Source organism: Asterias amurensis, chromosome 16, assembly GCF_032118995.1.
Source record: "Asterias amurensis chromosome 16, ASM3211899v1".
Taxonomy (NCBI): Eukaryota; Metazoa; Echinodermata; class Asteroidea; order Forcipulatida; family Asteriidae; genus Asterias; species Asterias amurensis.
The window spans coordinates 4248920-4276658 of record NC_092663.1 but is presented as its reverse complement, the minus strand read 5'-3'; the positions used below and the strand labels follow the sequence as shown (position 1 = coordinate 4276658).

General features: G+C 38.4%; 1 protein-coding gene across 2 annotated transcripts; it reads right to left on the bottom strand.

Annotated features, from left to right (window-relative positions):
• Positions 1–27739, bottom strand: LOC139948884 (ubiquitin carboxyl-terminal hydrolase MINDY-3-like). Of its 2 annotated transcripts, none has more exons than XM_071947243.1 (12): positions 27538–27739; positions 23988–24131; positions 22538–22733; positions 18970–19084; positions 17362–17435; positions 16625–16704; positions 14229–14299; positions 13606–13686; positions 12022–12167; positions 10688–10775; positions 8544–8618; positions 1–4324 (listed from the first exon to the last, which is right to left on the bottom strand). In XM_071947243.1, the coding sequence occupies exons 1-12, from the start codon at positions 27659–27661 to the stop codon at positions 4175–4177; spliced, it is 1344 nt and encodes a 447-aa protein (XP_071803344.1). In that variant the 5' UTR covers positions 27662–27739; the 3' UTR covers positions 1–4174. The 2 variants fall into 2 exon arrangements, with proteins under 2 accessions (XP_071803344.1, XP_071803345.1); XM_071947244.1 differs by having other exon boundaries at positions 16631–16704.

Here is a 27739-nt window from a genome sequence, read left to right as displayed (position 1 = left end):
TATAGTATGTGAGAACTCATGCAACATTTTAATAAATACCAATAGTACAACAATAACAACTAAATCAACGCTTTGCAACTCTAAAAGCCGTAAAAAAAAAACTGAACACAACCAATTCGTCCCTGATACCCTTTCCATTTTACACAAGATTCCCACACCTGCAAAAACCCTGTCCAGCAGAATTTCTTAAGCCATTATCGTTGTGTTACTGCTTTCCATAGTATAACCCTCCTACTATAGTTCCCCTTAAAACTCTTAAGTAATTTCCCCACTTTAACAAGGACTCTATTTGAAAATGAGGGCATCCAAATCTGAATTCGACCTTGGAGATCCCCTTCGAGTCCAAAACTCTAAGACTTTTTCTACGGGGCTCTAGAAGTGCCATCCTATTTGTAAAGATCCTGATTTTATTTACCTCGAGCTATGGCAATAAAAAATGAATGACATCCAATTCTTATGATAAATTATTTTGAAATCAAACATCTTGAAGAAACGATGTCGACTTCCAAAGGTAATTTAGTACATAACTTAAAACATCTTTGGATGCCACTTTGAGAGCTCCATGTGCAGATTCCATAGGGGTTTCTGTTAGATAGGTGAAGATAAGCTCTAATGTTGAATAAGGCCTTTACAGTACTAACACTGTAAGTGAAAAGAACATGAAACTGTAACACAATAATTTGTAAAAAAAAAAAAAAAAAAATGGTGAACAAGTAAATAAATTAAATACTGAAATAATTAGTTGGGCATGTATTGTTACTGTGTATATTGACATACATATAAAGTACTTATACTTTGTTTTATATACGTTTGTATTATTTTTAACTCTGCTGAAAACTGTCAATTGATTTGTTTGTATACGGCCCTCATACATGTAGACATAGAACTAAACAATGTACCAGAAACAAAAAAAGAGGAACTGTGTGGCTTTCGCTATTGTATTTTTGTGAAAGCTTATCCTTATTTCCCTAGAGGGCCTGCCTCCTTGTGCCTCTACCAAAAAGTGTGGGGGGGGGGGACGGAAAAAAAAGAGAAAAAAAAGAAAGTTACTAATCAGCCCAAAAGTTGGATTTCTGGGTTCACAGTATCATAAGGCTTTTTTCATACCAGCAAATTCTTAACAGTTAAAATCACATCAATGTAAAAGCCATTATACACTTTCCGTACAGAAAAAAAAAAAAGTTCACAGATTTACACATAATTTACAGGGTTTACAGAAGGTAATGGTGAAAGACTTCTTGAACTCTAGACCTTATGCACATGACGTCATTTCAGTACGACGCCCTCGCCTTGAGGTCAAAAGGAGGTTGTTCGTTGGCCAATCTCTGTGCGTTTCGATTGTTTCGTCACCGTTTGACCTCAAAGATGGTGGCTGGATGACGTCAATGCATAAGGTCTATTGTTCCATGAAATGCTTTACTTTTCGAGAAAACATTAAAACAATATCAATTCTCGATAGCGAGAATTACGGATTTATTTTGAACACATGTCATGACACGGCGAAACGTGCGGAAACAAGAGTGGGTTTTCCCGTTATTTTCTCCCGACTCCGATGACCGATTGAGCCTAAATGTTCACAGGTTTGTTATTTTATATACAAGTTGTGATACACGAAGTGTGGGACTTGGACAATACTGTTTACCGAAAGTGTATATTAATGGCTTTTAACAAAGAGCAAATTCCAGTATGGAAAAGCTATCCTTGTGAAAACATGACTGAGGACCCTTGTTATTGTTACCAGAGACCAAGATCTCCATGATTGGCAACCAGGTTAAAATTTCCACATTACGTGTGAAACAACTGCTTTACCATACCAAATGACCCTTCCTAAGTTAAACATTGTATTCTTGCACAGAGAGAGCCAATAATGTGCACCATAATTTACAAAAAAAACTATCCTTGTCAAAAAATAACTAAGGACCCTTGTTACTTTTACTAGATCTACGAGAAGGGCAACCATGTTACAATATCCACAACATTGTGTGTGGATTGACAACAATTTCGTATGAGTGTCCTTCTGTATAAAAAATTATAGAAACTTCAATAATAATAAAACAAATATTTTTAAGTAAAGAATACATGAATGTGTATTTTTTATTTTGAGCAGCAAAGTCGATTTATCAGTGATTTGGGTAAAGAGTTTAAAAAATGTATAGTATTTGTGTTTAAAATGCTAAATCAATGTTTGTTTGTTTTCTGCAGTGAAGGTATACTGATTTTTTTTCAGGCCCCAAAAGCATACTTTACTTAACATTTACTTTACCCTAAAATATTTCAGACTTTGAGACACGATCTCAAGAATTACAGTTAATCTTGAGTTTCGACCATAAAAACTGAGATTTTATTTTAGGCCTAGCATTTAAGGAATGGACAATTTTACTGAAGGATTGACCCCCCCAAAAATTGGGACTTAACTGGACGTGAATGCTTGACTAAAAGGATTTGAGAGTTAACTGAAGGCTTGGCCAATAGGATTTGAGACTTTAAAGAAGGATTGACCATAAGGATTTGAGACTTTACTGAAGGCTTGACAATACGGACTTGAGACATTACTGAAGGCTTGGCCAATAGGATTTGAGACTTAACAGAACGATTGACCATATGGATTTGAAACCTTCCTGAAGGATTGACCATAAGGATTTGAGACTTTACTGAATACTTGACAACAAGGATTTGAGACTTTATTGAAGGCTTGCCCATTAGGATTTGAGACTTTACTAAAGGTTTGGCCAATAGGATTTGAGACTTTACTGAAGGATTGACCATAAGGATTTTGGACTTTACTGACAGCTTGACAATAAGGAATTGAAACTTTACTGAAGGATTTACCATTAGGATTTTGGACTTTACTGAAAGCTTGACCAATAGGATTTGAGACTTTACTGAAGGGTTGACCATAAGGATTTGAGACTTTACTGAAGGCTTGACAACAAGGATTTGAGACTTTATTGAAGGCTTGACCATAAGGATTTGAGACTTTACTGACAGCTTGACAATAAGGAATTGAGACTTTACTGAAGGATTGACCAATTGGATTTGAGACTTTACTGAAGGATTGACCATAAGGATTTGAGACTTTACTGAAGGCTTGACAACAAGGATTTGAGACTTTATTGAAGGCTTGACCATAAGGATATGAGACTTTACTTAAAGCTTGACCACAAGGGTTTGAGACTTTACTGAAAGCTTGACAAAAAGGTTACGAGACCTTAGCTTGACCGTAACAACGTGAGACTTGACTAGAGGAAGCTTGACCACAGTTATTTTACTAAAGGCTTGGCCGTTAAACTTTACTGAAGGATTGACCATAGTTATTTGAGACTACGTTTACATGTATACTAGAGACTATTATGGTTTGAATACCATACCTGATGAATGCTTGACCAAAGGATTTAACTGACTACACTAGAAGTTTGACCAAAACAATTTGAGAGTATGACCCCCAAACTTAAAATTACATGCAGGCTTAAATACAACTGAACATAACCTGTGAAATTTTGAACAGCAGTGTCAAAATTCATAGTTCTACTTTGTGGAAAACTATCTTATAAGAACCGTTAAAAATGATAAGGTTTTCACAGAATAATTTCTTATAAGCAGAACATTTCTTAGCTACAAAGAAAACTTGTTTAAAGACACTGGACACTATTGGTAATTGTCACAGACCAGTCTTCTCACTTGGTGTGTCTCATATAATACACAAAATAACTAACCTGTGAAAATTTGTGCTCAATTGGTCGTTGAATTAGCGAGATAATAATGAAAGAAAAAAACACCCCTGTCACACGAAGTTGTGTGCATTTAGATGGTTGATTTCGAGACCTCAAATTCTAAAGGGAGCCGTTTCTCAAAATGTTTGATACTATCAACCTCTCCCCATTACTCGTAATCAAGAAAGGTTTTATGCTAATAATTATTTTGAGTAATTACCAGTAGTGTCCACTGCCTTTAACCAGTTCGCTTCGAAGGACACAACAGCAGGTAAACATCTTGTTTGCAACACACAGCGGTGGGTTTAAAGGCTGGTATTTGAGTTTCTGTGAGTGTTGGTGGCGTATATATCAACAGTGGACTTGTGGACTTTCCTCAAACATTTTAGCCCTGAGCAGTTTTTTCTTTCTCGAAAGCAAACTGGTTAATAGCAGTTGGATGGAATTGGCACCTGATTCAAATCTCAGATAATTGATGGGTTTGCGTTGTCTTTCCAGTCAACCTCGCAAGTGGGCCATTTGGTTCTTAGACAGCATTTGATGGGGGTTGCGTCACTCAAACACGTCAAGTCACTAGGATCGGGTATGGAGGCTCTCCCCTCAATGTACGCAACCTGAAAAATATATATAATAAAAAATAATATTTATAGAGTAAATAATAAATATATAGTAAAGAAGGTTAGACTATACCTGTTTGGTGAAGATGAATGGCAATACAAACATTCGGTTAGAAGCCTAAAGCAACTTTTTATAGTATAGAACATTTTGAGAAAAAATAAATTCACTTCAAATGGAGTTGTGTAAAAAGACATCAGCTCTTACGCCCCATGCTCTCTAAATGTAAAAATGTGAAAAACACCACTCTTTACATTTTGGCATATAAATATTACAACAACGTTATCTTGGTCATGTACTACTAGGACATTAGACAGTTTTCTGATTGGTAAAAAGCCTAATCACACGAGGATATGGGTGATTAAGGACACTAGTGGATAAATGGCCCTTAAACCAGCATACACATTGTGTACAACTAGTTTGTGCTTTGCACTGTATCGCATGCTTATTCATATTATGCTAGGAGTCCACTGGGCCAGCGCCACTTGGTGCCAGTTTGCACCAATCCAATTTACTGTGGCACCTAGTGTCGCCAATAAGGTGCCTAGTGGCGTGTAGTGGCTCAAACTGCCCCCCAACTGGCTCGTGGTGGCCCGTAACGGCACCAAATTTGAATGTGGCGGCAAGAAAAATCCAAAATGTTTGAAATTTTCGTCACGCCACTTTGCGTCGAGCAATCAGCGCCAAGTGTCCGCCAAGTGGCACTGAATGGCGTGAACATATCGCCCTTTGGCGCAAACTATCCGCCTATTAGAATCCACTGGAATGTTGCACTACTGAAATTTCGCGCCACTTGCGCCACTACGCGCCAAATAATTCCGATTGGTGACTACTTCGCGCCAAATGCCACCTGGTTGCCTGCCATTCAGCGCCACTTGCCGCCTATAAAAGCAGGGCGGCTTTGCAGGACTTTCTCACACAACTTTTAAGATTCGACTCGACAACGGCTCCATGCAGTTTTCACAATTTCTACAAGATTTCACACAATTTTCAATGAAGAGACAGCTGAGGAGGGTCTGAACCAGGGAGCCATCGGCAAGTAGCGGCGGCAAGTTCAAACCAATTTGGCGACCTTTGGCCCAAACTAATTACCATGTGGCGCAAAGTAGCCATCTATTGGCGCGAATGGCGCCAAAAGAGTGAATTTTGGAATCAAATTGCTGTGTAATGGCGTGAACTGGCACAACATTTTAGAGCAAGCCGGGTGGCATTTGGAGCACGTCATCTGGCATCCACTTGGCGACACATGGTGAGCGACAGCGAGCCACTACGCGCCAATCACATAATCTTTGGCGCGCACTGGCACCAACAGCGTTGGCCAAGTGGACTCTTAGCATAAGTTTCATTGGCACTGCACATGCAAATACGCGCTGGAAAATGTATCAATGGGTAACGCAACACGCGACATGGATGTGAACGTTTTTACAAACAAAGAATATTTATAGTCAAATCTTTTGCCCCGGTTATAGCATTGAACACATCATTATTTTTAAAAAGTCACTGGTCTCATAGTATCAGTGATGTGTTAAACAGTTAAACGCACGAAAGAGTCAGATACCATCGACAGATAAAATATGACCCCTGAACCTGTCTGGAATGTATTGCCGAGGAAAAGTCAAACAATTTTGACAATTTTTAATATTTTTATTAAGGGTTTATTCTTTGGCCACCTAGGGTCGAATTACAGGAAAATGTACAGATAATACACACTAGCGGGATGCCGCGCTTCGCGCGGCACCCCGCTAGGATATAAAAATCCTTTACACAAATATTTCGAAATGTGGGTGAGGGTGTTATATGCCTCTCTCAATATTTATGCATGGCGTCATAATTCTAACCCAAAATGAAGCTATTTCGCACGTCCACCACTACTTGCAGTGGCTGTACCCACCTCGTTTTGGGTTAGACAACGTACCTTATGCATCTAGAAACTATAAGGCTCCCCCGTGATCCTTATAGGGGTCTAATATGTTGGGCCTCCCTAACGTTACACGTGTTTCAAATCAGCGTTGATAGGTGAAACTGACCGTTAGCCAGCAATAACTAAAGTTTCTTTTGTACTACACTACCAAAACTTTCTCCACACACTCAATATACATTCATAATGCTTGCACTTCCTTTTTAAAAAACATCGTCAAAAATGACATTTTTACGTCCCACGATACATAGCGTTGCTACAGCACTATAAGTAAAGCGAGTTTTTGGAACATGCTGTGTGCCACAAATCTAATTTATCTACTGTTTTTTTTTTTCGGGGGGGGGGGGGGGCGCGGGGGCGGTAAGAGCGTAGGCCTCTTTTTAGTTTATTCTCATCTGAATTGGTCTTGTAAACTTTCTGGTCAATAGGCTGCATGTATAACGGGAGCACTTAACGTGAACGTCAAAAAAGTGTTTTGCAGGCAGAGATGCCAAGTCCAGAGGCTAGCTATGTGTGAGATTTTCAAAGCTCAACCCCCCACCCCCCCCCCCCCGTTAATTTGTTTTTCCCGATCTCGCCCCAATAATGGTTGATGTGCGTGTGAGCGTGAGACAGAGCCCAAATGCGTGAGTCTCACGCCTAAAGCGTGAGACTTGGCAGGTCTGGTTTTGTTTTATTGTCACTTTGGGCTTATTGCATCTCGCGAAATTTGAACGACAAACGACACAATTTCTGACCGCGTTCATGTTCACGCTGCTCTAGGAACAAACCTCCATACATCCCATATCTCTGGAACCCTATATCGTACAAACTAAATAAGAACGATAAACTCGTCCCCACTCCTTAATTTTCTCTAACTTGTTTCACTTTCAGAAAGCATGTCAAGTCATGTTTAGGGTTTGTTACGTCCAGTTTGGGTCAATAGACAAACTCCTAAAAATGTACCCCATTCAGCCGCACGGGGTCTCTTTTGTTAATATTATCTCCATCAGTAACCAACCCGACGGGCCGATGGCTAAATTAGGCTTCAAAATGAATTTGGCATAATGTACATTCTGAGACCTGACCGACACACTGCTCTAACCAATTTTGTGAATGGACTTATTCAAAAGGAAACTTAATGTCGTTTTGCTTAACAACTTTGACCAAATGCAAAGCAAAGTTCTTTTTTTTACAGCTTCAAAGCAGCCTTTGACGTGTGTGTATAAGTTTCACCATAGAGTAAGGAATGGTTTCACTATTCTACCTCCATGGTTAAACTCTGAAACTGCAACATTATACCTCCATGAACAGACCGTATTCTAAAACGGTATTCATGTACCCATTTGAGTTTACTGGCAAAAGGTCCAAGGTCGCCACCCACTGTCAACCTAAAGTGATCCCACGGCGACCTTCTTCACCAAGCAACAGGTGGCCTGTCTCAAACCAGACAACACACCACTCACAATACACTGACCAGAATGGCTCTTTGTGTAAGGCCCCCCCCCACCCCCAAAATGTTTTTAATTGTAAAGTTCCCTTAGACACCTTCCAACCTATAGCCGGCCCTACCCAATGTTTCCAAATTTTTAAGCTTCCGATTGATCCCATCATGATAATTCTCATGCCGTTTGGAAGTGAATGCTTTTTTATAAATATTCTCCATTTAATCTTTTCAACAAATGAGTCACCCGCAGAAGGATTTCTAGGAAGTCTGATAACAACGTCAACCAGTGGTTGACACAAAATGGTCACCTGCGAAACGTCAATCTACGGTACTTCATCCATTCAATGCAAATTCGGTCAAATTCGTGAGACTGGTTTCGGTTTTGTCCTGGCACCCAGCCTCTTCGACCCTTTCGACCCTGCGCGGCAATGAATGAACCAATCCGGAGAACCATGCTTAGTACAACACGAAAGTAACCCGACCAAAAAGGGCGGATCGAATGGCGGGTGGGCGGGTTAAGGGCAATGAATGAACCAATCCGGAGCACCATCTGCGAAACACTGTCCAATGAGTCGCCTGTCAGAAAGATTTCTAGGAAGTCTGGTAACAACATCGACCAGTGGTTGACGCACGGTCGCCGCCCAAACTTCCTCCAATCACATGACTTGTAAGTGCGAGTTTGGATCCGGGTTTTGCAGACTTGCAACCCGACGTCTGAAACCACACAAACGTATTGAATTCCACACAAACAACCGTGTTGGATTCCACAAGGATGCCATACCACTGGACCTTCTAATTTTCAATCCAAGATGGCGCAGGTTACGCTTTTAATAGTATAGATGTCAAAACGAAGACAAAATTACACGATACATACCTGTCTATTTGGACAAGATCTTTTCAATCCATTGTAGTGATAGATAGTAAAATATTCTGGAATAGTCCGCTCAGGCTGCAGAAAACAAGAATGGTCACAAATTTATACACATTTACAGCCATTGGACCCTTTCGGTACAGGAAAAAAAGAAAAGTTCACAGATTTACAAATAACTTACAGGGTTTACAGAAGGTAGTGGTGAAATACTTCTCTTGAAATATTATTCCATGAAATGCTTTACTTTTTGAAAAAACAGGAAAACAATATCAATTCTCGTTAACGAGAATTACGGATTTATTTTAAACACAATGTCAGACACGGCGAAACACGGGGATACAAGAGTGGGTTTTCCCGTTATTTTCTCCCGACTCCGATGACCGATTAAGCCCAAATTTTCACAGGTTTGTTATTTGATATATAAGTTGTGATACACGAAGTGTGGACCTTGGACAATACTGTTTACCGAAAGGGTCCAATGGCTTTAAAAAGAGAAGAATAATCTACATGTGTGCTTTAAAGGCACCGGACAACTTTGGTAATTGTCAAAGACCAATCTTCTCACTTAGTGTATCTCAACATATGCATGAAATATCAAACCTGTGAAAATTAGAACTCTATTGGTCTTTGAAGTAACGAGAGAGAGAATAATGGCAGAAAGAACACCCTTGTCACATCCACAAGTTGTGTGCTTTCAGATGCTTGAATTTGAGACGTCAGCTGTGGTCTCAAAATCAATTCATGAGATGTATTTTAGTGAGAAATTACTTCTTTCACAAAAATAGCCCTTTCTCACAATGTTTTGTGCTATCAACAGCTCTCCATGTTGCTCGTTACCCAGTGAGGTTTTATGGTAATAACTATTTTTTAATAATTACATAGTGACCAGGGGGTGGATTTCACAAAGAGTTAGGACTAGTCTTATCTCGAGTTAGGACCAGTTACTCGTCCTAACTTAGGACTATCCATGCAATTTGTATATCTCTTAGGACTAGTCCTAAGTTAGGACTAGTCCTACCTCTTTGTGAAATGGACCCCAGGGCCAATGCTGTCAAGACCCTATGTTGATACCTTCTTTGGTCAACAAGTTGTGAAAGTAGAAACACCAAGAGATGTGAAAGACTGAAACTGTAATGAAGGATTTTTGAAGTCCAGTTGTTTATTGAGTGTACATTGGCACATCTTCTTTCAATTCTAATTTTAACCCCTTTTCGAATGTAATTTATCTAGAAGGAAGTTCCCTCGTATAAAATAAAATTTATTTTGGGTTTTACTCTTAATCCAAAGTGTATTAAAGGCAGTGTACACTATTGGTAATTGTTCAAAATAATTATTAGGATAAAACCTTTCTTGGTGACAAGTAATGGGGGGAGAATGATAGTTTTTAACCTTGTGAGAAACGGCTCCCTCTGAAGTAATGTAGTTTTTCGAGAAATAGGTAATTTTCCACTAATTTGATCTCGAGACCTCAAGTTTAGAATTTGAGGTCTCGAAATCTAGCATCTGAAAGCAGACAACTTCATGTGACAAGGGTGTTTTTTTCTTTCATTATTATCTCGCAACTTTGATGACCGATTGAGCTATAATTTGCACAGGTTTGTTATTTTATGTATATGTTGAGACACAACATGTGAGAAGACTGGTCTTTGACAATTACCAATAGTGTCCAGTGTCTTAAAGCACTGTATACTGCGTACTTTCCCAAGGTCTGTGAAAGCATAAGTCACATGCAAATCACTAGGGCGGGATTTGAACCCACAACCTTTGCTAAGCCAGAGCAAATGTATTACCACTGGAACACAAAGCTAAACCGGTGGCTAGAGGCAGTTTGAATCGCTAGCAGCGGGCCCCACAACAAATTTATTTTCGGGGGATAAAGCAGGTCAAAAACTTTAAAAAACTAAAAACTAGTCGTTATATATTATTCAATTTACAAAACGTATTCATGCCCTTTCATATTAGTACCCTGGTCATTGGAGCAACAGGTGTTAGTTGTCAGATGAAAAGGATGTTTTTATTCTTGCCTCTTCCCTTAACGAAGCAAATCCCATACTGTGTAACACCTCAAAATTTTCTCTCAAAATCAGACACTTATTGTGAGGATGCAAATCATACAGAGTCACTGGAGTTGGTTCTCTAACACTCACTTTATTTGGGAAGAATTCTGTCATGAAGGAGTTGAGAAGAATAACACCAAAGTCATCTGGGTCCAGACGCTGTTTGACAAAGTCAATACTGTGAAAACCAAACAAAAAACAAAACCATTTAAGGCAAGGCATAAAGTTGGATTGTTAAAGGCAGTGGACACTATTGGTAATTGTCAAATACACAGTTAGTGTTCCTCAACTTATACATTAAATAACAAACCTGTGAAAATTTGAGCTCAATCGGTCGTCAGAGTTGTGAGATGATAATGAAAGAAAAAACACCCTTTTCATACAAAGTTGTGTGCTTTCTGATGCTTGATTTCGACACCTCAAATTCTACACTTGAGGTCTTGAAATCAAAGTCGTGGAAAATTACTTCTTTCTCAAAAACTACGTCACTTCAGAGGGAGCTGTTTCTCACAATGTTTTTAACCATGGCTTCGTCCTTCGGATGAAATGTAAAGCCGTTGGTCCCATGTGTTATGTAACGCATGTAAAAGAACCCAGTGCACTTATCGAAAAGAGAAGGGGTCCACCCGTCATTCCTGGCTGTGGCTGCTGTATGCGCCGTAGCAAGGTGCTACAAAATTGGGTCTCAAAATTCATCACTGCAATAACCAATCTTTCTGAAAGTTTGTATATACTCAGCGCCTTGAGTACCTATTTTGGTAGACACGTGCGCTACATGTACAGTAGATAAGACTTTGATATTATTATTCTTCATATATTCTTATTCTATCCTCTTACTTTAAAGGCATTGGACACTATTGGTAATTACTCAAAATAATTATTAGCATAAAACCTTACTTGGTAACGAGTAATGGGGAGAGGTTGATGGCATAAAACATTGTGAGAAACCGCTCCCCCTGAAGCACTGCAGTTTTCAAGAAAGAAGTAGTTTTCCACAAATTTGATTTCAAGACCTCAGAATTAGATTTTAAGGTCTAAGTAGGATTTGAAACTTTGCATAGTGGAAATAAGATACAGAAGAGTTTGCGGTAACACCATGTAATAACAATCTCTAAATGAGTTGGGGTGATTCTGCAAAAAAAACGTTGGATTGACTCAATGTTTCGATCAGTATGCTCTGATCGTCTTCTGGAGAAAGGTCTCCAAATCAAGCATCTAAGAGCATACAAAAACTTCGTGTGACAAGGGTGTTTTTTCTTTCATTATTATCTCGCGGACCGATTGAGCTCAAATTTTCACAGCGTTGTTGCTTTATGCATATGTTGAGATACACCAGCTTTGAAGAGTAGTCTTTGACAATTACCAATAGTGTCCACTGTCTTTAATTGAGCTATCACATTGTTCAAACTTCATAAATGACTTACTATTCTGGGATGGTGGCAAGTTCAAGGGCGTCCAATACCTCTTTCAACATGATGGTTGTGATGAAGCCGCTACACTCTGTGTCATACATACTAAATATCCTATGTGCTTTCTCCCACTCAGTTTCCTCCGCAACTAAAGACGCCTCCTAAAAAAGTGGAGTTAAAACCAATCAATAATTAAGTATTGTTTGAAGCTTTGCATGGTGTGGAGAAATAGGAAGAAACTATCAATAAAATAATAGTAAACTTGCAGGTACAACCATGTGTAATTCTCTGTTGTGTTGGCTCTGAGGGGGCCGGTTTGGTCATTATGTTTCGATCAGTATACTCCGCTTTTCCTGAAGATACGCAGAGTATACTGTTCGAAACGTCGAGACCAAACCGGCTCTTCTCAGAGCCAACAATCACATAAAAGAGATTCACACATGGTTTACCAGCAAGTTTACTATTTATTTATAAATTCTTCCTACATCCAATAATTGATTACAAATGCAACTGAAATATGTACAACAAATGCATAAAAAGGGGGTTTTTTTTCATCATAAATGTTATCATTAAACCAAAAACGAATACTTCTCATTTAGAAATTGGGACACCTGCATGAATATTTTACAGAGCTGCCAAAATTTGCAGCAAGTAGATTTTGTACAACATTCAGAAAAAAAGTTTCCTCTTGGTTGTTCTCCAGCGGTGCAAAAGATCAAGAAAGTTAAGAGGAAATTTACTTAAATGTTTTCAACAAAAGAATGAGTTTTCATTGTTGTTTTGAAAGTGTCTATTGTCTGGATGGCTTTGCTGTTGGAATAAGGTAGACCATTCCACAACTTCCCTGCAGCTACACACACACGTACCTCGAAAGAACGGGATCCCCATGAATTATTTCCATGTTCCATCAGCCAAAGAAAAAGCTTGTCCGAGGCCATTACTGTAATTGTACTATCAGAGTCCTCAAAATAAAGCAATCTTTCCGTGTTCTGACGAACACATTTGGATAGGCCTTGGTGAATAATTTGAATATCCGGTTAAAGCCATTGGACCTTTTCTGTGAACAGTATTGTCCAAGGTACACACTTGGTGTATCACAACTTCTATATCAAATAACGAACCTGTGAAAATTTGGGCTTAATCGGTCATCGGAGTCGGGAGAAAATAATGGGAAAACCCACCCTTGTATCCGCGCGTTTCGCCGTGTCATGACATGTGTTTAAAATCAATCCGTAATTCTCGTTAACGAGAATTTATATTGTTTTGCTAAAGCATTTCATGGAACAATATTTCACGAGAAGTCTTTCACCATTGCCTTCTGTAAACCCTAGAAGTTATTTGTAAATCTGTGAACTTTTATTTTTTTTCTGAACCGAAAGGGCTTTAATGTTGAAAAGCTGTTCCTAACCAAAACCGTGAATACCGTTTTTGACCTAACTTGATGTCGGCAAGGGGCGTGGATACCTATAAATAAACCAGATAGTCCTTAAATTACACCAAGAGACCGGATTCCTATTTATTATTAGAGCAAACGCCAATAAAACTTTTTGTGGATAATGTCGCTATTATTATCATTATTATAGGGGCCTACGTGCTTACCTGCGTAAACAATACTGTAAGGTGTGTCTCACTCCCTAACACCCAAATAGGTTGCCTTGGGTTCTTTAAGAAAGATCCAACCTATCCAAAAGGAAATACACACAAACTGTCAAAATAATAATCATACTTCCGGAAGTCTTATAATAAATAGCATTTTGTTTGCACCAAATGGGCATCTCAAAGCTTTTCCCCTGCAAGACCAGTACTCTCACTTGGTGTATCTTGACATATGAACAAATTAACAAACCCATACAAATCTGAACCCCCAAAAGGTCATCGAAGCTGTGAGAGAATAATTAAAGAAAAACACCCTTGCCACACAAAGTCGTGTGCTTTCAGATGCTTGATTTAGAGACCTCAGCTGAGGTCTCAAATTCAGTTCAAATATTTTACTGAGAAATTACTTCTTTCTCAAAAACTACATTACTTCAGAGGCAGCCATTTTTTTTACAATGTTTTATACTATCAACAGCTCTCCATTTCTCATTACCAAGTAAGTTTTTATGCTAACAATTATTTTGAGTAAATACCAATAGTGTCCGGTGCCTTTAACCATCTGATTGTCCTAGATTAAACTTAACAAGGTTCAAGTCGCACTGAGGCATCTTAGAATACAAACTTACCTCACAATATCTTAAGTTTTCTAGAAGTGTTAGGAACCCGATGTTTGTCTGCCTGGTGATCCCCCTCATTTCTGCAAAGAGATTTAAAAGGGATATTTGTAAAAAACAACTCGTGTTTTGCAGGGGCGAGTGTCTGCAACTGAGATCTCAGTGGTGGATTTCACAAAGAGATAGGTCTAGTCCTAACTTAGGACTAATCTTATGAGATATCCAAAACTTAAAGCCATTGGACACTTTCGGTAAACAGTATTGTCCAAAGACCCAAACTTCGTTTATCTGATATAATAAATAAAATAACAAACCTGTGAAAATTTAGGTTCAATCGGTCAGCGGAGTCGGGAAGAAAGTAATGGAAGAACCCACCCTTGTTTCCGCACCTTTCGCCGTGTCATGACATGTGTTTAAATAAATCTGTAATTCTCGATATTGAGAATTGATAATTGTTTTAATGTTTTCTCAAAAAGTAAAGCATTTCATGGAATTATATTTTAAGAGAAGACTTTCACCATTACCTTCTGTAAACCCTGTAAATTATTTGTAAATCTGTGAACTTTTATTTTATTTTCTGTTCCAAAAGTGTATAACAGCTTTAAGGCTAGTCCTAAGTTAGGACTAGTACTGTATTTTCCTGCGGATAAGACACCCGCCCTAACTCAAGATAAGACTAGTCCTTACTCTTTGTGAAACCCACCCCAGGTATAATTAAGTTATTTCATTTCCACTTTTTGGTAGGCCCTTAAAGACACTGAACACTATTGGTTATTGTCAAAGACCAGTCTTCTCACTTAGTGTATCCCAACATATGCACAAAATACCAAACCTGTGAAAATTTGAGCTCGATTGGTCGTCGGAGTTGCGAGATAATAATGAAAGAAAAACACCCTTGTCACACGAACTTGTGTGCTTTCAGATGCTTGAATTCGAGACCTCAAATTCTAAACTTGAGGTCTCGAAATCAAATTCGTGGAAAATTACTTCTTTCTCGAAAACTATGTCACTTCAGAGGGAGCCGTTTCTCACAAAGTTTTATACTATCAACCTCTCCCCATTACTCATTACCAAATGAGGTTTTATGTTGATAATTATTTTGAGTAGCTACCAATAGTGTCCACTGCCTTTAAGTTATAGATTCCAATGAGTATTTGGGAAAAGTATTCCCAGAGTTAGAGAAGAAGATCAAGAGCATGACTTGTCCTTTAAAAGGTTTGTTAATTTGAGAGCAAATGTTATGAAAGCACTTACATGTAGCTTCATCCTTCTTTTTTTTGTTTTTTTTTTGGGGGGGGGGGTTGATTTTAAATTTATCTCCCTGGTCTTTTATTGTTTATTCTATTTTATAATTTAATGAAGGCTTTTGCTTTTAAAATTTATTTTAAATATATTTTCACAGTCGTTCATGGTGGTCTGTTTCTGTTCCCTATTTTATTTTATTTAATCTTCAATGTATGCTTTAATTTTCTTTCCTAAGTTGATTCTATTTTAATTGTTAACTTTGTACATATCAGATAGGCTATATGAATATTTCTAATTGTTTTTTTATCCTTTCCTGTAATTGGCGGCTCGTCCGCTGTTGCTTTGGTCAATAAAATATATAAATATATATAATTGCAATTGAAGACCTACTCTATTCCAAATTCATTTTAATTAGGCACGCTTTTGATCCTTATCTTTGTATCAATTTTTTTGTTTTGGTCTCTTTCCTCCCCAGCGCCTCGGATTAGTTTTCTAGAAAGATGGCGCTATATTAATGCCTATTATTACGTTTCAACAAGTAATATGTATACATGGTTTAAAAGATCCGGGCAACAAAGAACATGACCTGAGTAGCTGTAGTAGTGTAAATCCTGGGGTGGATTTCACAAAGAGTTAAGACTAGTCTCATCTTGTGTCCTAACTTAAGACAAGCTATAGGTGTCATATATCTCTTAAGACTAATCCTAAGTTAGGACTAGTCCTAACTCTTTGTGAAGCCGACCCCAGACCGTTTTCAGATAACTGTACATAATGTATAACAAAAATACTGAAACAAAGAAAGCATGTACATACTGTACTTACCATAGAAATAGAACCCGCAGAATGCTGAGCTCGGTTGCCTTCTGTGTCGTCTGTGGATGCTGCATATCGATACCACGCTCTACGCATGTATGACAAAAAATCTCGAGAGATGCTTGCATGGCAAAATGCGCATCTGGTGACTCGCTAGTATGGCAATATGGCAAGATGGCAACGCACATAGACCATTTGTACATGATTTCAATGGTCAATGTTCATGACCTCTACTGAATGGCAAAATAATTTGACACAAAAATGGCGTACGCATGTCAATAAAAACGGTTCTCCCAACACGCACAATGACGCACTCAGCGTTCTCCGAGTTCTAGTTCTATGGTACTTACTCAAACCATCAACCTCCTTCTCGTCATCGAATACATGTGATACTGCGCTACCCGTGAGCATGAGGTTGATCAGACTTTGACTGCAAGAAGAAATGAAATAAGTCAACGTCAAGAGACAACATTTAAGTCAAAATTAAAATTAGGGCATGATCATTAGGCCTGGGATCGATTTCACGAAGCGATAGGACAAGTCCTAAGAGATATTAAAAATGGCTAGTCCAACGTTAGGACGACTTACTCGTCTTAACCCAAGATAAGACGAGTCTTAACTCTTTGTGAAATCCACCCCTGGACTACAAAGGTAGTCCTAACTTAGGACTAGTCCTAAGCAATGCTAAGAGATAGGACTGGTCCTAAGTTAGGACCAGTAACTCATCCTAACTTAGGACTGGTCCTATCTCTTAGCATTGCTTAGGACTAGTCCTAAGTTAGGACTACCTTTGTGAAATCCACCCCGGGCTACTAGCGACTATTACTACTCGACATATGGGCTAGCATTATTCGGTCACCAGTGCTTGTCTATCCAACACTTGGCCTGTGAGTGACCAGAAGAGGGAGCTATTTGGTCTCCAAACTAAGCCTAATTGAGAGACAGGCGTGCATTAGTGAACAGCTTATGCCAGTTAAATATGTATATTAGATTTACAGACTCTCAGCGTTAGCCATTAACTTGTACAAGAGGACCTTTGACCTTTGTCATGTACATGTATTTATGGAAGATGACCTTTGAACCTTACCTTCCGTGTCCATAGATGCCATCAATGAGTGGCTCGGTGGTATCTTCAACCTCCAGTCTGATTTTATCTAAACCCTGAGGAGAAATGAAGTAAACCTAGCGGTAAATCTGAGAGACTGCCGACTCGGACAACATATACAATATTTGCGATCAAGCTAAATCAATCATTGTATGAAGTATCATTCAGGAGAACAGTTAAACAAGGGCTATATTTTCAAACAAAAAAAATTTGTAAATTTAAATGCGAAACTGATTATATTTTATATTGGCAGCGGCCTTCCTGATAAATAACGGATAAACTTAGTATTGAAATTATACAAGATGATGTATGTTCAAGATGTAACTCCACCGGGTTTGAAAGTCGAGTTTAACCCCTTTTTCTAAGTTTCATTCTCTCTCATCTCTTGATGTTTTTCACTTTCACAATGTTTGAACTGCAGGTGGTATCAAGATTGGGTTTTACCCATAGAGTTATATATAAGAACTAGAGGGCGCACTGGTAATGCTTCTTGCACAAACGCGACGGGACCGCAAGGAGACACGCGCGCCATTCTGCACGCGCGTTGAATATGAACAATAGTTGGAGTTTGTGTTTATTGAACGCTGACGCGATGCTGTTTTGTCAACTTACAAAATGGCCGCACAAACACACGCTAAGCAATGCCCGTTTGTTCAACTTACAAAATGGCCGCCTGCGCGCATACGGGGCGCATATATAGGCCAGTGCGCCCTCTAGTTGTTATATATAACTCATAGCATATTATTAAAGCATAGATTATGTTTGATCTTGTGAAATTGAGTCATTGGAGGGATAAATAACTGTTTGAACTTTATACATGACTGAAAAGAGCAAACAACAAGCTTCGTTTTAAGAGCAAACAACAAGCTCCGTATTGACATGTCTTTAATATACACTTGTGTAAATTTTTGTTTTAAAGTTATGACCTTTTCAAAAATAAGTTTTGTCATAATCTGTAAATAACCCTTTAAAAAAAAAAATCAAATATTGTAAGGGAAACAAAGTATGAAAAAAGTAAACGAAAGGGTAGGAAAAAACCTCAGCATATGACAATCCCTTATAGGCCTTATACTTCCTGGAGGCAACCAAGCAAGGCGATTGCTTCCATGCCCCCTGGTTAATGCCTTGGTGTCCATGAAATGCTACTGTAGAAATTGACAATAGGGAGGTTTCACACGCGAGCGGATTTGCATACGCAAACCTTAACCTACTTACGGTAGCAAGATCAGCATGATCAGTGTCGTCGTCTGCACGTATAGCGGATAGTGAGTAGTGTATGACGTCATAATGATGACGTATCAGTCACACTAAATGTATGCGAAACCTTCCTAATATCCTTATAGACGATGTAACCTCTGACGTCACTCGAAAGCCATAACATGATTCGCGCGCAGCCAGCTAGAAAGTGTATGTAATCTACGCGTCTTTTTGCGCGGCGAAACATGACGTACATGTATACAATGTTCAGCCAACAGAGGGCGTTTTGAATGTAAACACAGGTCAATCATCTATAGGGAGCCCTTTATCAAGGAGAAAATGCCTTGGTGCCCTTGCCCTTTCAAAATCGAAGCATGCAGGCCTGGCCCTTACCTTTGTTAACAGTACAGAATATAGGAACAACAGAAGACCCGAATCGGCAAGGAACATTTCGTGCGATGATTCTAAACCTCTGTTGACTTCTTCAATAGAATCGAACGGTTGTAACCTTCAATTGAAACAAGTAAAATGTTATTTTAAAGGCAGTGGACACTATTGCTAACTACTCAAAATAATTATTAGCGTAAAACCTCACTCGGTAACAAGTAATGGGGAGAGGTTGGTAGTATAAAACATTGTGAGAAACGGCTCCCTCTGAAGTGACGTAGTTTTCAAGAAAGAAGTAATTTTCCACGAACTTGATTTCGAGACCTCAAGTTTAGAACTTGAGGTCTCGAAATCAACCATCTAAACGCACACAATTTGTGTGACAAGGGTGTTTTTTCTTTCATTATTATCTCGCAACTTCTACGACCGATTGAGCTCAAATTTTCACAGGTTTGTTATTTCATGCATATGTTGAGATATGATAGTAGAAAGCTTCCCTGAAAATATTACGTGCTGAGGCGCTGTAGTTTTTGGGTAATGAGTAAAACAATGTCATGAAAATAATTTTCGTCTCATGAGACCAAATTTCTTTTAGGCAATTACAAACGTATTTTCATTACAGGGTCATTCCGTGTCAAATCACCCAATGGGTTAAACCCTACCCTCTTCAAATTTGCTCAAATTTGGTTTATGGGGTAAACGTGGCTCAACAAGCTCAAATTTAAATTACAGCTCCATCCGATAAACGGATTTCGTGCTACGGCATGCTCTTTCTTGTTGATTTCGGTCAAAATGCGCCTGACCTCTGACATTCAAACGACCATAAATCGGTAACCTTTGGGTCAAATTGGTTGAAATTGGTGTCTTTGGAAAGGAAATTGTGTAAGCTTTCCAAATATGTGTTAATTTTTTTGTAGGAACATGTTTAGGTACATGTTAACCTTTTGACCTCTACTTTGACCTTGTGGATCACGTGACCCGGCGACGAACTTCGGTGAAAATTTACCCTTATATGTTTTCTCCACAATATAGAAAAATTAGAAATACAATAGTTTTGACTTGCCTTCAAGCTCCACTCAAAGTTGCCCTACTTGCCTATTCCTATGCAAAGTACAATGTACATGTACATATACATACCTGTTCATACGCATGTATATCAAGCAAAGCTATGGTCCCCTAGCAAAATCATGATATACATACGTATGGACATGTGTCTAATGTACATGTACTTTGCACAGGAAAAGTGAAGTAGGACAACTTTGAGTGGAGCTTGAAAGCAAGCCAAAAAAATTATATCTCTAAATTTTTGATATTGTGGAGAAAACATATAAGGGTAAATTTTCACCGAAGTTCGTTGCCGGGTCACATGATCCACAAGGTCAAAGTAGAGGTCAAAAGGTTATCATACCTAAACATGTTCCTACAAAAAAAATAAAGACATATTTGGAAAGCTTACACAATTTCCTTTCCAAAGACACCAATTTCAACCAATTTGACCAAAGGTTACCGATTTATGATCGTTTGAATGTCAGAGGTCAGGCGCATTTTGACCGAAATCAACAAGAAAGAGCATGCCGTAGCGCGAAAACCGTTTATCGGATGGAGCTGAAATTTAAAATTTGAGCTTGTTGAGCCACGATTACCTCATAAACCAAATATGAGCAAATTTGAAGAAATAGGGTTTAAAATTGCCTTTTTTTTTGGTGATTTGACACGGAATGACCCTACATTGTTTTACTCATTTTTCAAAAACTACAGCACCTCAGTAAGTAATATTTGAAGGAAAGCTTTCCACTATCATTATCTTCAAACCCTGTAAGTTTAATGTAAATCTATGGACATTTTGAAAAAGTACCCAAATCCTTTGAAGGGAAGGTTAACATTTGGTAATCAATTTTGAAAGTACTGTTTGGAAATAATACAGTTATGAGAAATTACATGTATCATGTTAGTTTTTTATCCCCTAAAATCTGAGAAGCATCAGTGCTATTTCTACTGAAGATAACCGATGCATCCTGATCAAACTGTTCAGTTGTTTAAAGATACTGGCCGCTATTGGTAATTGTCAAAGACCAGTCTTCTCACTTGGTGTATCTTAACATGTATGCATAATAAAAAACCTGTGAAAATTTGAGCTCAATTGGTCATTGAAGTTGCGAGAGAATATTGGAAGAAAAAAACACCCTTGTCACACAAAGTTGTGTGCTTTCAGATGCTTGATTTCGAGACCTCAAATTCTAAATCTGATGTCTCAAATCAAAATCGTGGAAAATTACTCATTTCTTCAAAACTGCGTCACTTCAGAGGCAGCTGCTTCTCACAATGTTTTATAATATCAACCTCTCCCCATTACTCATTGCCAAGTGAGGTTTTATACTGATATTCGTGTCGTGGCCGAGCGGATTCAAACTCTGGTGTTTCTGATTCGAGTGTGGGTTCGAATTCCCAGCCGAGACACTTGTGTCCTTAAGCAAGACACATACATGTAACCATTGCTTTGTCCTTCGGACGGGACGTAAAGCTGTTGGTCCCATGTGTTGTGTAAACGCATATAAAAGAACCCAGTGCACTTATCGAAAAGAGAAGGGGTTCGCCTCGGTGTTCCTGGCTGGATTGGCAGCATATTGTGCCACAGCACCGTCTTAACCATTACATGGTGCTTAAAGGAACACGTTGCCTTGGATCGGACGAGTTGGTCAAAACAAAAGTGCTTGTAACCGTTTTTTATAAAATGCATATGGTTGGAAAGATGTTTTAAAAGTAGAATACAATGATCCACACAAGTTTGCCTCGAAATTGCGTGGTTTTCCTTCTACTGTGCGAACTAACATGGTCGGCCATTTATGGGAGTCAAAATTTTGACCCCCATAAATGGCCGACGTGTTAGTCTACAAGGTAAAAGGAAAACCACGCAATTTCGAGGCATGTTTGTGTGGATCATTGTATTCTACTTTTACAACATCTTTCTACCCATATGCATTTTATAAAAAACGGTTACAAACGCTTTTCAAAGACCAACTCGACCGATCCAAGGCAACGTGTTCCTTTAAGGATTTATAGGTCTTGATCTCAAAATTCGCCCCACTTCTTGCAGTAATAATACCTGGCGCTTTGTATCCTTTGGCAAAAGGTGCGTTATAAATACGGTTATTATTATTATTATTATTATTATTATTATTATTTTTAATTTTGAGAAATTACCAATAGTGTCCACTGCCTTTATTCACCGCTTCTTTTCAAGACCACCACAACTAATAGAAAGAGTATTCTGAGTTTTCGTAAACCTCACTTGAGTTATAATAACTTAAAAAATTGAGTACTACTTTGTGACACAATGGTTTTTACTCTTACACCAATATATAATAATCACCGTTTACTAAGTACTCTCCCCGATTTGTGTGAATCAAACCCACAGGCAAATCATTGGGTGGGATTCGAACCCACTACCTTTGCATTGCTGTCAAAGCAGATGTCTTACCACTAGACCATCGAGCTAGCCCGATGGCCAGAGTCAGTTGAAATTCTATGTTTTAGCAGCGGGTACTGCACAACGATTTGTTCCAAACTCTCTCACCTCAAATTAGAGTGGAATATTCTATGGTTGTGCAACTCGCCCTGAGCTGCCTCAACGACATTCTCGATTACAGCCCCCTCTTCCAAGATGGCGTCTTGTTTATCGTTCTTCAAGACCAGGTAGTATCCTCCCCCGCTACTGACCGTCTGAAGCACTTCTGTCATGGCCGCCAGGAGGAGAGCACGGCACTGATCTCCTGAATGGAGATAAAAACACTTACTGAGCCTTCACTGATGCTTCGTTTTAGAAAAGAGCAAAGGTGCTAAGATGCTTTCTCCTTGGTAAAGGGCAACTCCATTATAGGGTGCATTCGATTAGCTTCCCTGTGTCAACCCTGTGGTGTTCATTCGCGTGAGCCCGACAAGAGCTAATTGAACGATCACTCGCAATCTCTTGGTGACATCATGCACCTCGGGCCAGCCCCAAGTCACCCGTTCCACAAGCAGGGCAATTGGGGCTGACCCGGGTGAGCCCCTGGAATGCCTTCAAAGCTGTTCGAACATACCGGTGGCAGATCATCAGGGTTGACCCGGGAAGCTAATCGAACACACCAATAAATTGATATCATTATTATAGTGTTAAATGTTTTGTGTGCTAACTTGTGCAAAATTAATAAGCACACCTAACTGAAACTAAAGGTAATTTGTATAAAATAAGGTTTCTCATCCGAAAGTGTATACTGGATAGGCCTAATGACTTTGTTTTGTGTCCCGTACAGCTCGGACTGAAAAAGCAAACTCGCATTCGCAGGAAGTAAAATGTATGCAGGCATGCAACTGCAATTTCACCTAAAAAGAGGAAATTACAAAAGGTCATTGATTTTGTATAGTATTTTTCAATTCTGAATGGTAAAACTGAGATAAAAAAGAAGAAATCAGCTGATCCCAGGAAAAGTTGCATGCCTGTGTATGAACCGGGCTTTACTGTTCTTTGTTATTGTTATCTTTCGCCACAGCTGCTCCTGCCTTACGGAAGCTCCCTGTCTCACTTCGCGAAACAACATCTCTCAACAACTTCAACACACTCAAAAACTAAAAACACACTTGTTCACTTAGACTTTCATTGGGTTTCATTCAAGTTAAATTATGTTTATTCTTCATTTTCTATTGTATACTGTTTTCATTTTGTGTAGGCGCCGTGATCGGTTTTTCTGAAAAAGTGCGCATTATAAACCCATATCATTACTATTTAATAATCTGGGCCCAATTTCATAGAGCTGCTAAGCAAGAATATTTGCTTTGAATGAGATTTCTTCCCTGATAAAAACAGGATTACCAACCATTTGTTCTATATTGCTTGTTACTGGTATTCATCTGATTGTTTGAAAATTACGTAGAAATTTGGTTGGTAATCCTGTTTTTATCAAGGAAGACATTTCATGCTAAGCAACTCTTTGAAATTGGACCCTGTTGGAATGGAATAAATGTATTGAAATGAAACTGTGGCTTACCATTGAGGTTTCTCCATTCCACTGGTGGTTCTCCTTGGAATAGAAGAGCCTTTAGGATGAACGCTTGTAATGGAGCAATAACGGCACATGGTCCTCCTTCATGCTGTAATAAAGCTGAAGGTTCATGTTCACTGAATGCAAATCCTGCAACACAAAGAAGAGATCAAGGGCATACAGTATAACAGACATGATAGATGTTTAAAGCCATTGGACCTTTTCGGTAAACTGTTGTCCAAGGCCAACACTTTGTGTACCACAACTTCTATATCAAATAACAATCTCTACTGTGAAAATTTGGGCTTAATCGGTCATCGGAGTCGGGAGAAAACAACAGAAAAACCCACCCTTGTTTCCGCGCGTTTCGCCGTGTCATGACATGTGTTTAAAATAAATCTGTAAATCTTGTTAACGAGAATTTAAATTGTTTTGCTTTTTTCTCATAAAGTGAAGCATTTCATGGAATAATATTTCAAGAGAAGTCTTTCACCATTGCCTTCTGTAAACCCTGTAAGTTATTTGTAAATCTGTGAACGTTTATTTTTTTTCCTGAACCAAAAGGGTCCAATGGCTTTAAAGGGTATTTACTTTTTCCTAACAAAAAATACAATGTCCAGAGATTTACATTAAACTTACACAGTTTGAAGATTATGATAGTAGAAAGCTTCCCTTGAAATTTTACTTACTGAGGTGCTGTAGTTTTTGAGAAATGAGTAAAAGTAATAATTTTCGTCTCAGTTTTAGCATGTAAAAACGTATTAACCAGTTATGCTATGGTTTTGGTATAATATCATAATCATAACTGGTTAAGGGGATTTTACACGCTAAAATCATTTTGGTCTCATGAGACGAAAATGATTCTGTGACTTGTTTTACTCATTTCTCAAAAACTATGCAACCTTAGTTAGTAATATTTGAAGGGAAGCTTTCCACTATCATTCTCTTAAAACCCTGTATTGTCAAAGACTAGCCTTCACAGTTGGTGTATCTCAACATATATGCATAAAATAACTAACCTGTGAAAATTTGAGCTCAATCGGTCATCAAAGTTGCGAGATAATAATGTAAGAAAGAACACCCTTGTCATACAAAGTTGTGTGCGTTTAGATGTTTGATTTCCAGACCTCAAGTTCTAAATCTGAGGTCTCGAAATCAAATTCGTGGAAAATTACTTCTTTCTCAAAACTAAACTAGGGCACTTCAGTGGGAGCCGTTTCTCATAATGTTTTATACTATCAACCTCTCCCCATTACTCGTCACCAAGAAAGGTTTTATGCTAATAATTATTTTGATTAATTACCAATAGTGTCCACTGCCTTTAAGGAACATTACAGAATTGGTTGTTGCTAACAAAACAGTTGCTGGCAGTGTAAGCGCTTCATATAATCCATCATACACATAAACTGACAAACCTGTAGAAGTTTGAGATCGATCAACCATCTGGGTCACGAGAAAATGGTAAAAACCCGATTACAAGTTTTGCATTGCATCCATGTCTTTAAAAACGATAATGAATAAAACGCTCACTAAGCGATAAATTCAAAACGCAAAATAAGATTATTTATTTCTCATCAAATATGACATTTCAGACAGAAATTTTTAGAGGGATCTTTTCTACTATCATCATCAAGTTTTATGTAAATCTGTGATCTTCCTGATTTTTTTTTCTTACCAATTCAGTAACATTCCTTTTCAATAGGTCAATTGCCGTGATTTTTTTTTCACAGAACTCAGGGAAATTACTGAGTATACAGTGACTAAGACACATCGGTGTATGGGTCAAACCCTGAAATTTAAACATCAAATGGCACTGGACACTAAATATTTGTTGCCATAAAACTTACTCTTAAGCAATGGAGAGTTGTTGATAGTTGAAAACAATGTGAGAAGTGGCTCCCTTTGAAGTAGTTGCGATAACGTAACCCTTCTGCCCACGGCAGGAGGGTTACGCTATCGCAACTACCTCTGTAGTAACGTAGTTTTGAGAAAAAAGTAGTTTCTCACTAAAATATTTGAATTTGATTTCGAGACCTCAGCTAAGGTCTCAAATTCAAGCATCTGAAAGCACACAACTTGTACGACAAGGGTATTTTTCTTCCATTATTCTCTCACGCAACTTCGACGACAAATTGAGTTCAAATTTTCACAGGTTTGTTATTTTATGCATGTTGAGATACATGTACACCAAGCCAAGTGAGAAGACTGGTCTTTGACAATTACCAAAGGTGTCCAGTGCCTTCTGGAAGGTATATGTTTGGTAGGCACTCTTAAAGGAACACGTTGCCTTGGATCGGTCGAGTTGGTCTTTGAAAAGCGTTTGTAACCGTTTTTTATAAAATGCATATGGGTAGAAAGATGTTGTAAAAGTAGAATACAATGATCCACACAAACATGCCTCGAAATTGCGTGGTTTTCCTTTTACCTCGTCGACTAACACGTCGGCCATTTATGGGGGTCAAAATTTTGACTCCCATAAATGGCCGACCGTGTTAGTTCTCACAGTAGAAGGAAAACCACGCAATTTCGAGGCAAACTTGTGTGGATCATTGTATTCTACTTTTAAAACATCTTTCCAACCATATGCATTATATACAAAACGGTTACAAACGCTTTTGTTTTGACTAACTCGTCCGATCCAAGGCAACGTGTTCCTTTAAAAATTAATGGCGCTGCAACTTGTCATTCAGTTAGAACTTAGAAGCCTCCAGAAACCTTCAATAGTATATAAAGCAATGTGACAAACTTTTCACTGCGAAGTGCTGTGGTTATTTATTTGTATAAAATTCAGTTGTTTTGCTCCAAAATTTGAATCTCAGAAGTGGTACTCTAGTGTCAGTCTCGTTCTCAGATTGTAAGGGAGTATTCTACCTGCATGAAAACATTCGCTTCGGATTTCTCAAAAGCAGGATTGCCTTTTGAAATCAAATTTTCACAGGTTAGTTTTATTATTGTATGCTTTACTACATTCGTGATGATAGGATTAAAACAATCGAACGGTTAAAAAACCAAAGGTATCAGTCAGGCCTGCATTTGTACTTATTTAATTAGGCTACAATTTAATTGGTCAGATGGTAATGTCATGAATAATATGTCATGTTATCCATCTGCCTGGTCTGTGACTTTATAGTTTTAAACTTGTTACTGTGGGTGGTGCAAAACAAACAAAACAATGTTAGGAAAATGGTGATATTACTGTCGCAGTCTTCATCAAGTGCAATCTCACATCCCAAAACAAATCAAAACTTAGCAGTTTTATTAGCTAGCTAGCCTACTAGTAACTAGTACAGTCTTGGTCTACACAAAAAGTTACATTTCTCAAACGAAGACACACACACTGACACCGACAGTGACACAGTGCTAAAAGTGTTAATGATCTTTATAACAAACAAAAGTAGCAACAGTAATATTTATAACTACAAAACATTTATTAGAGTTACTCTACTTGACTTTTTTACAACAAAGACCGTCAGTGTTTGAAGTGCTGTCGAAAACAGACATCTTTCCGCACGATATAGACGTTGCATCCAATTCGGGAAAAACGAAAATCACCCACCTTGACCCCATCTTGCAAATACATCTTCTTTAAGCTCCGGACCCCACGTCATGCAAACTACCTCGTCTAATAAACTTGAGCCTGGCGATGTTTCCTGTTGTTCTTGCTTACTTGTGGAAGCCATAATTCCTCTGTGGACAAAGATTCAGTGTTCTTTTCGATTCACTTTATTTTGACGTTTGTTCCGTTTGCAACAACAAGA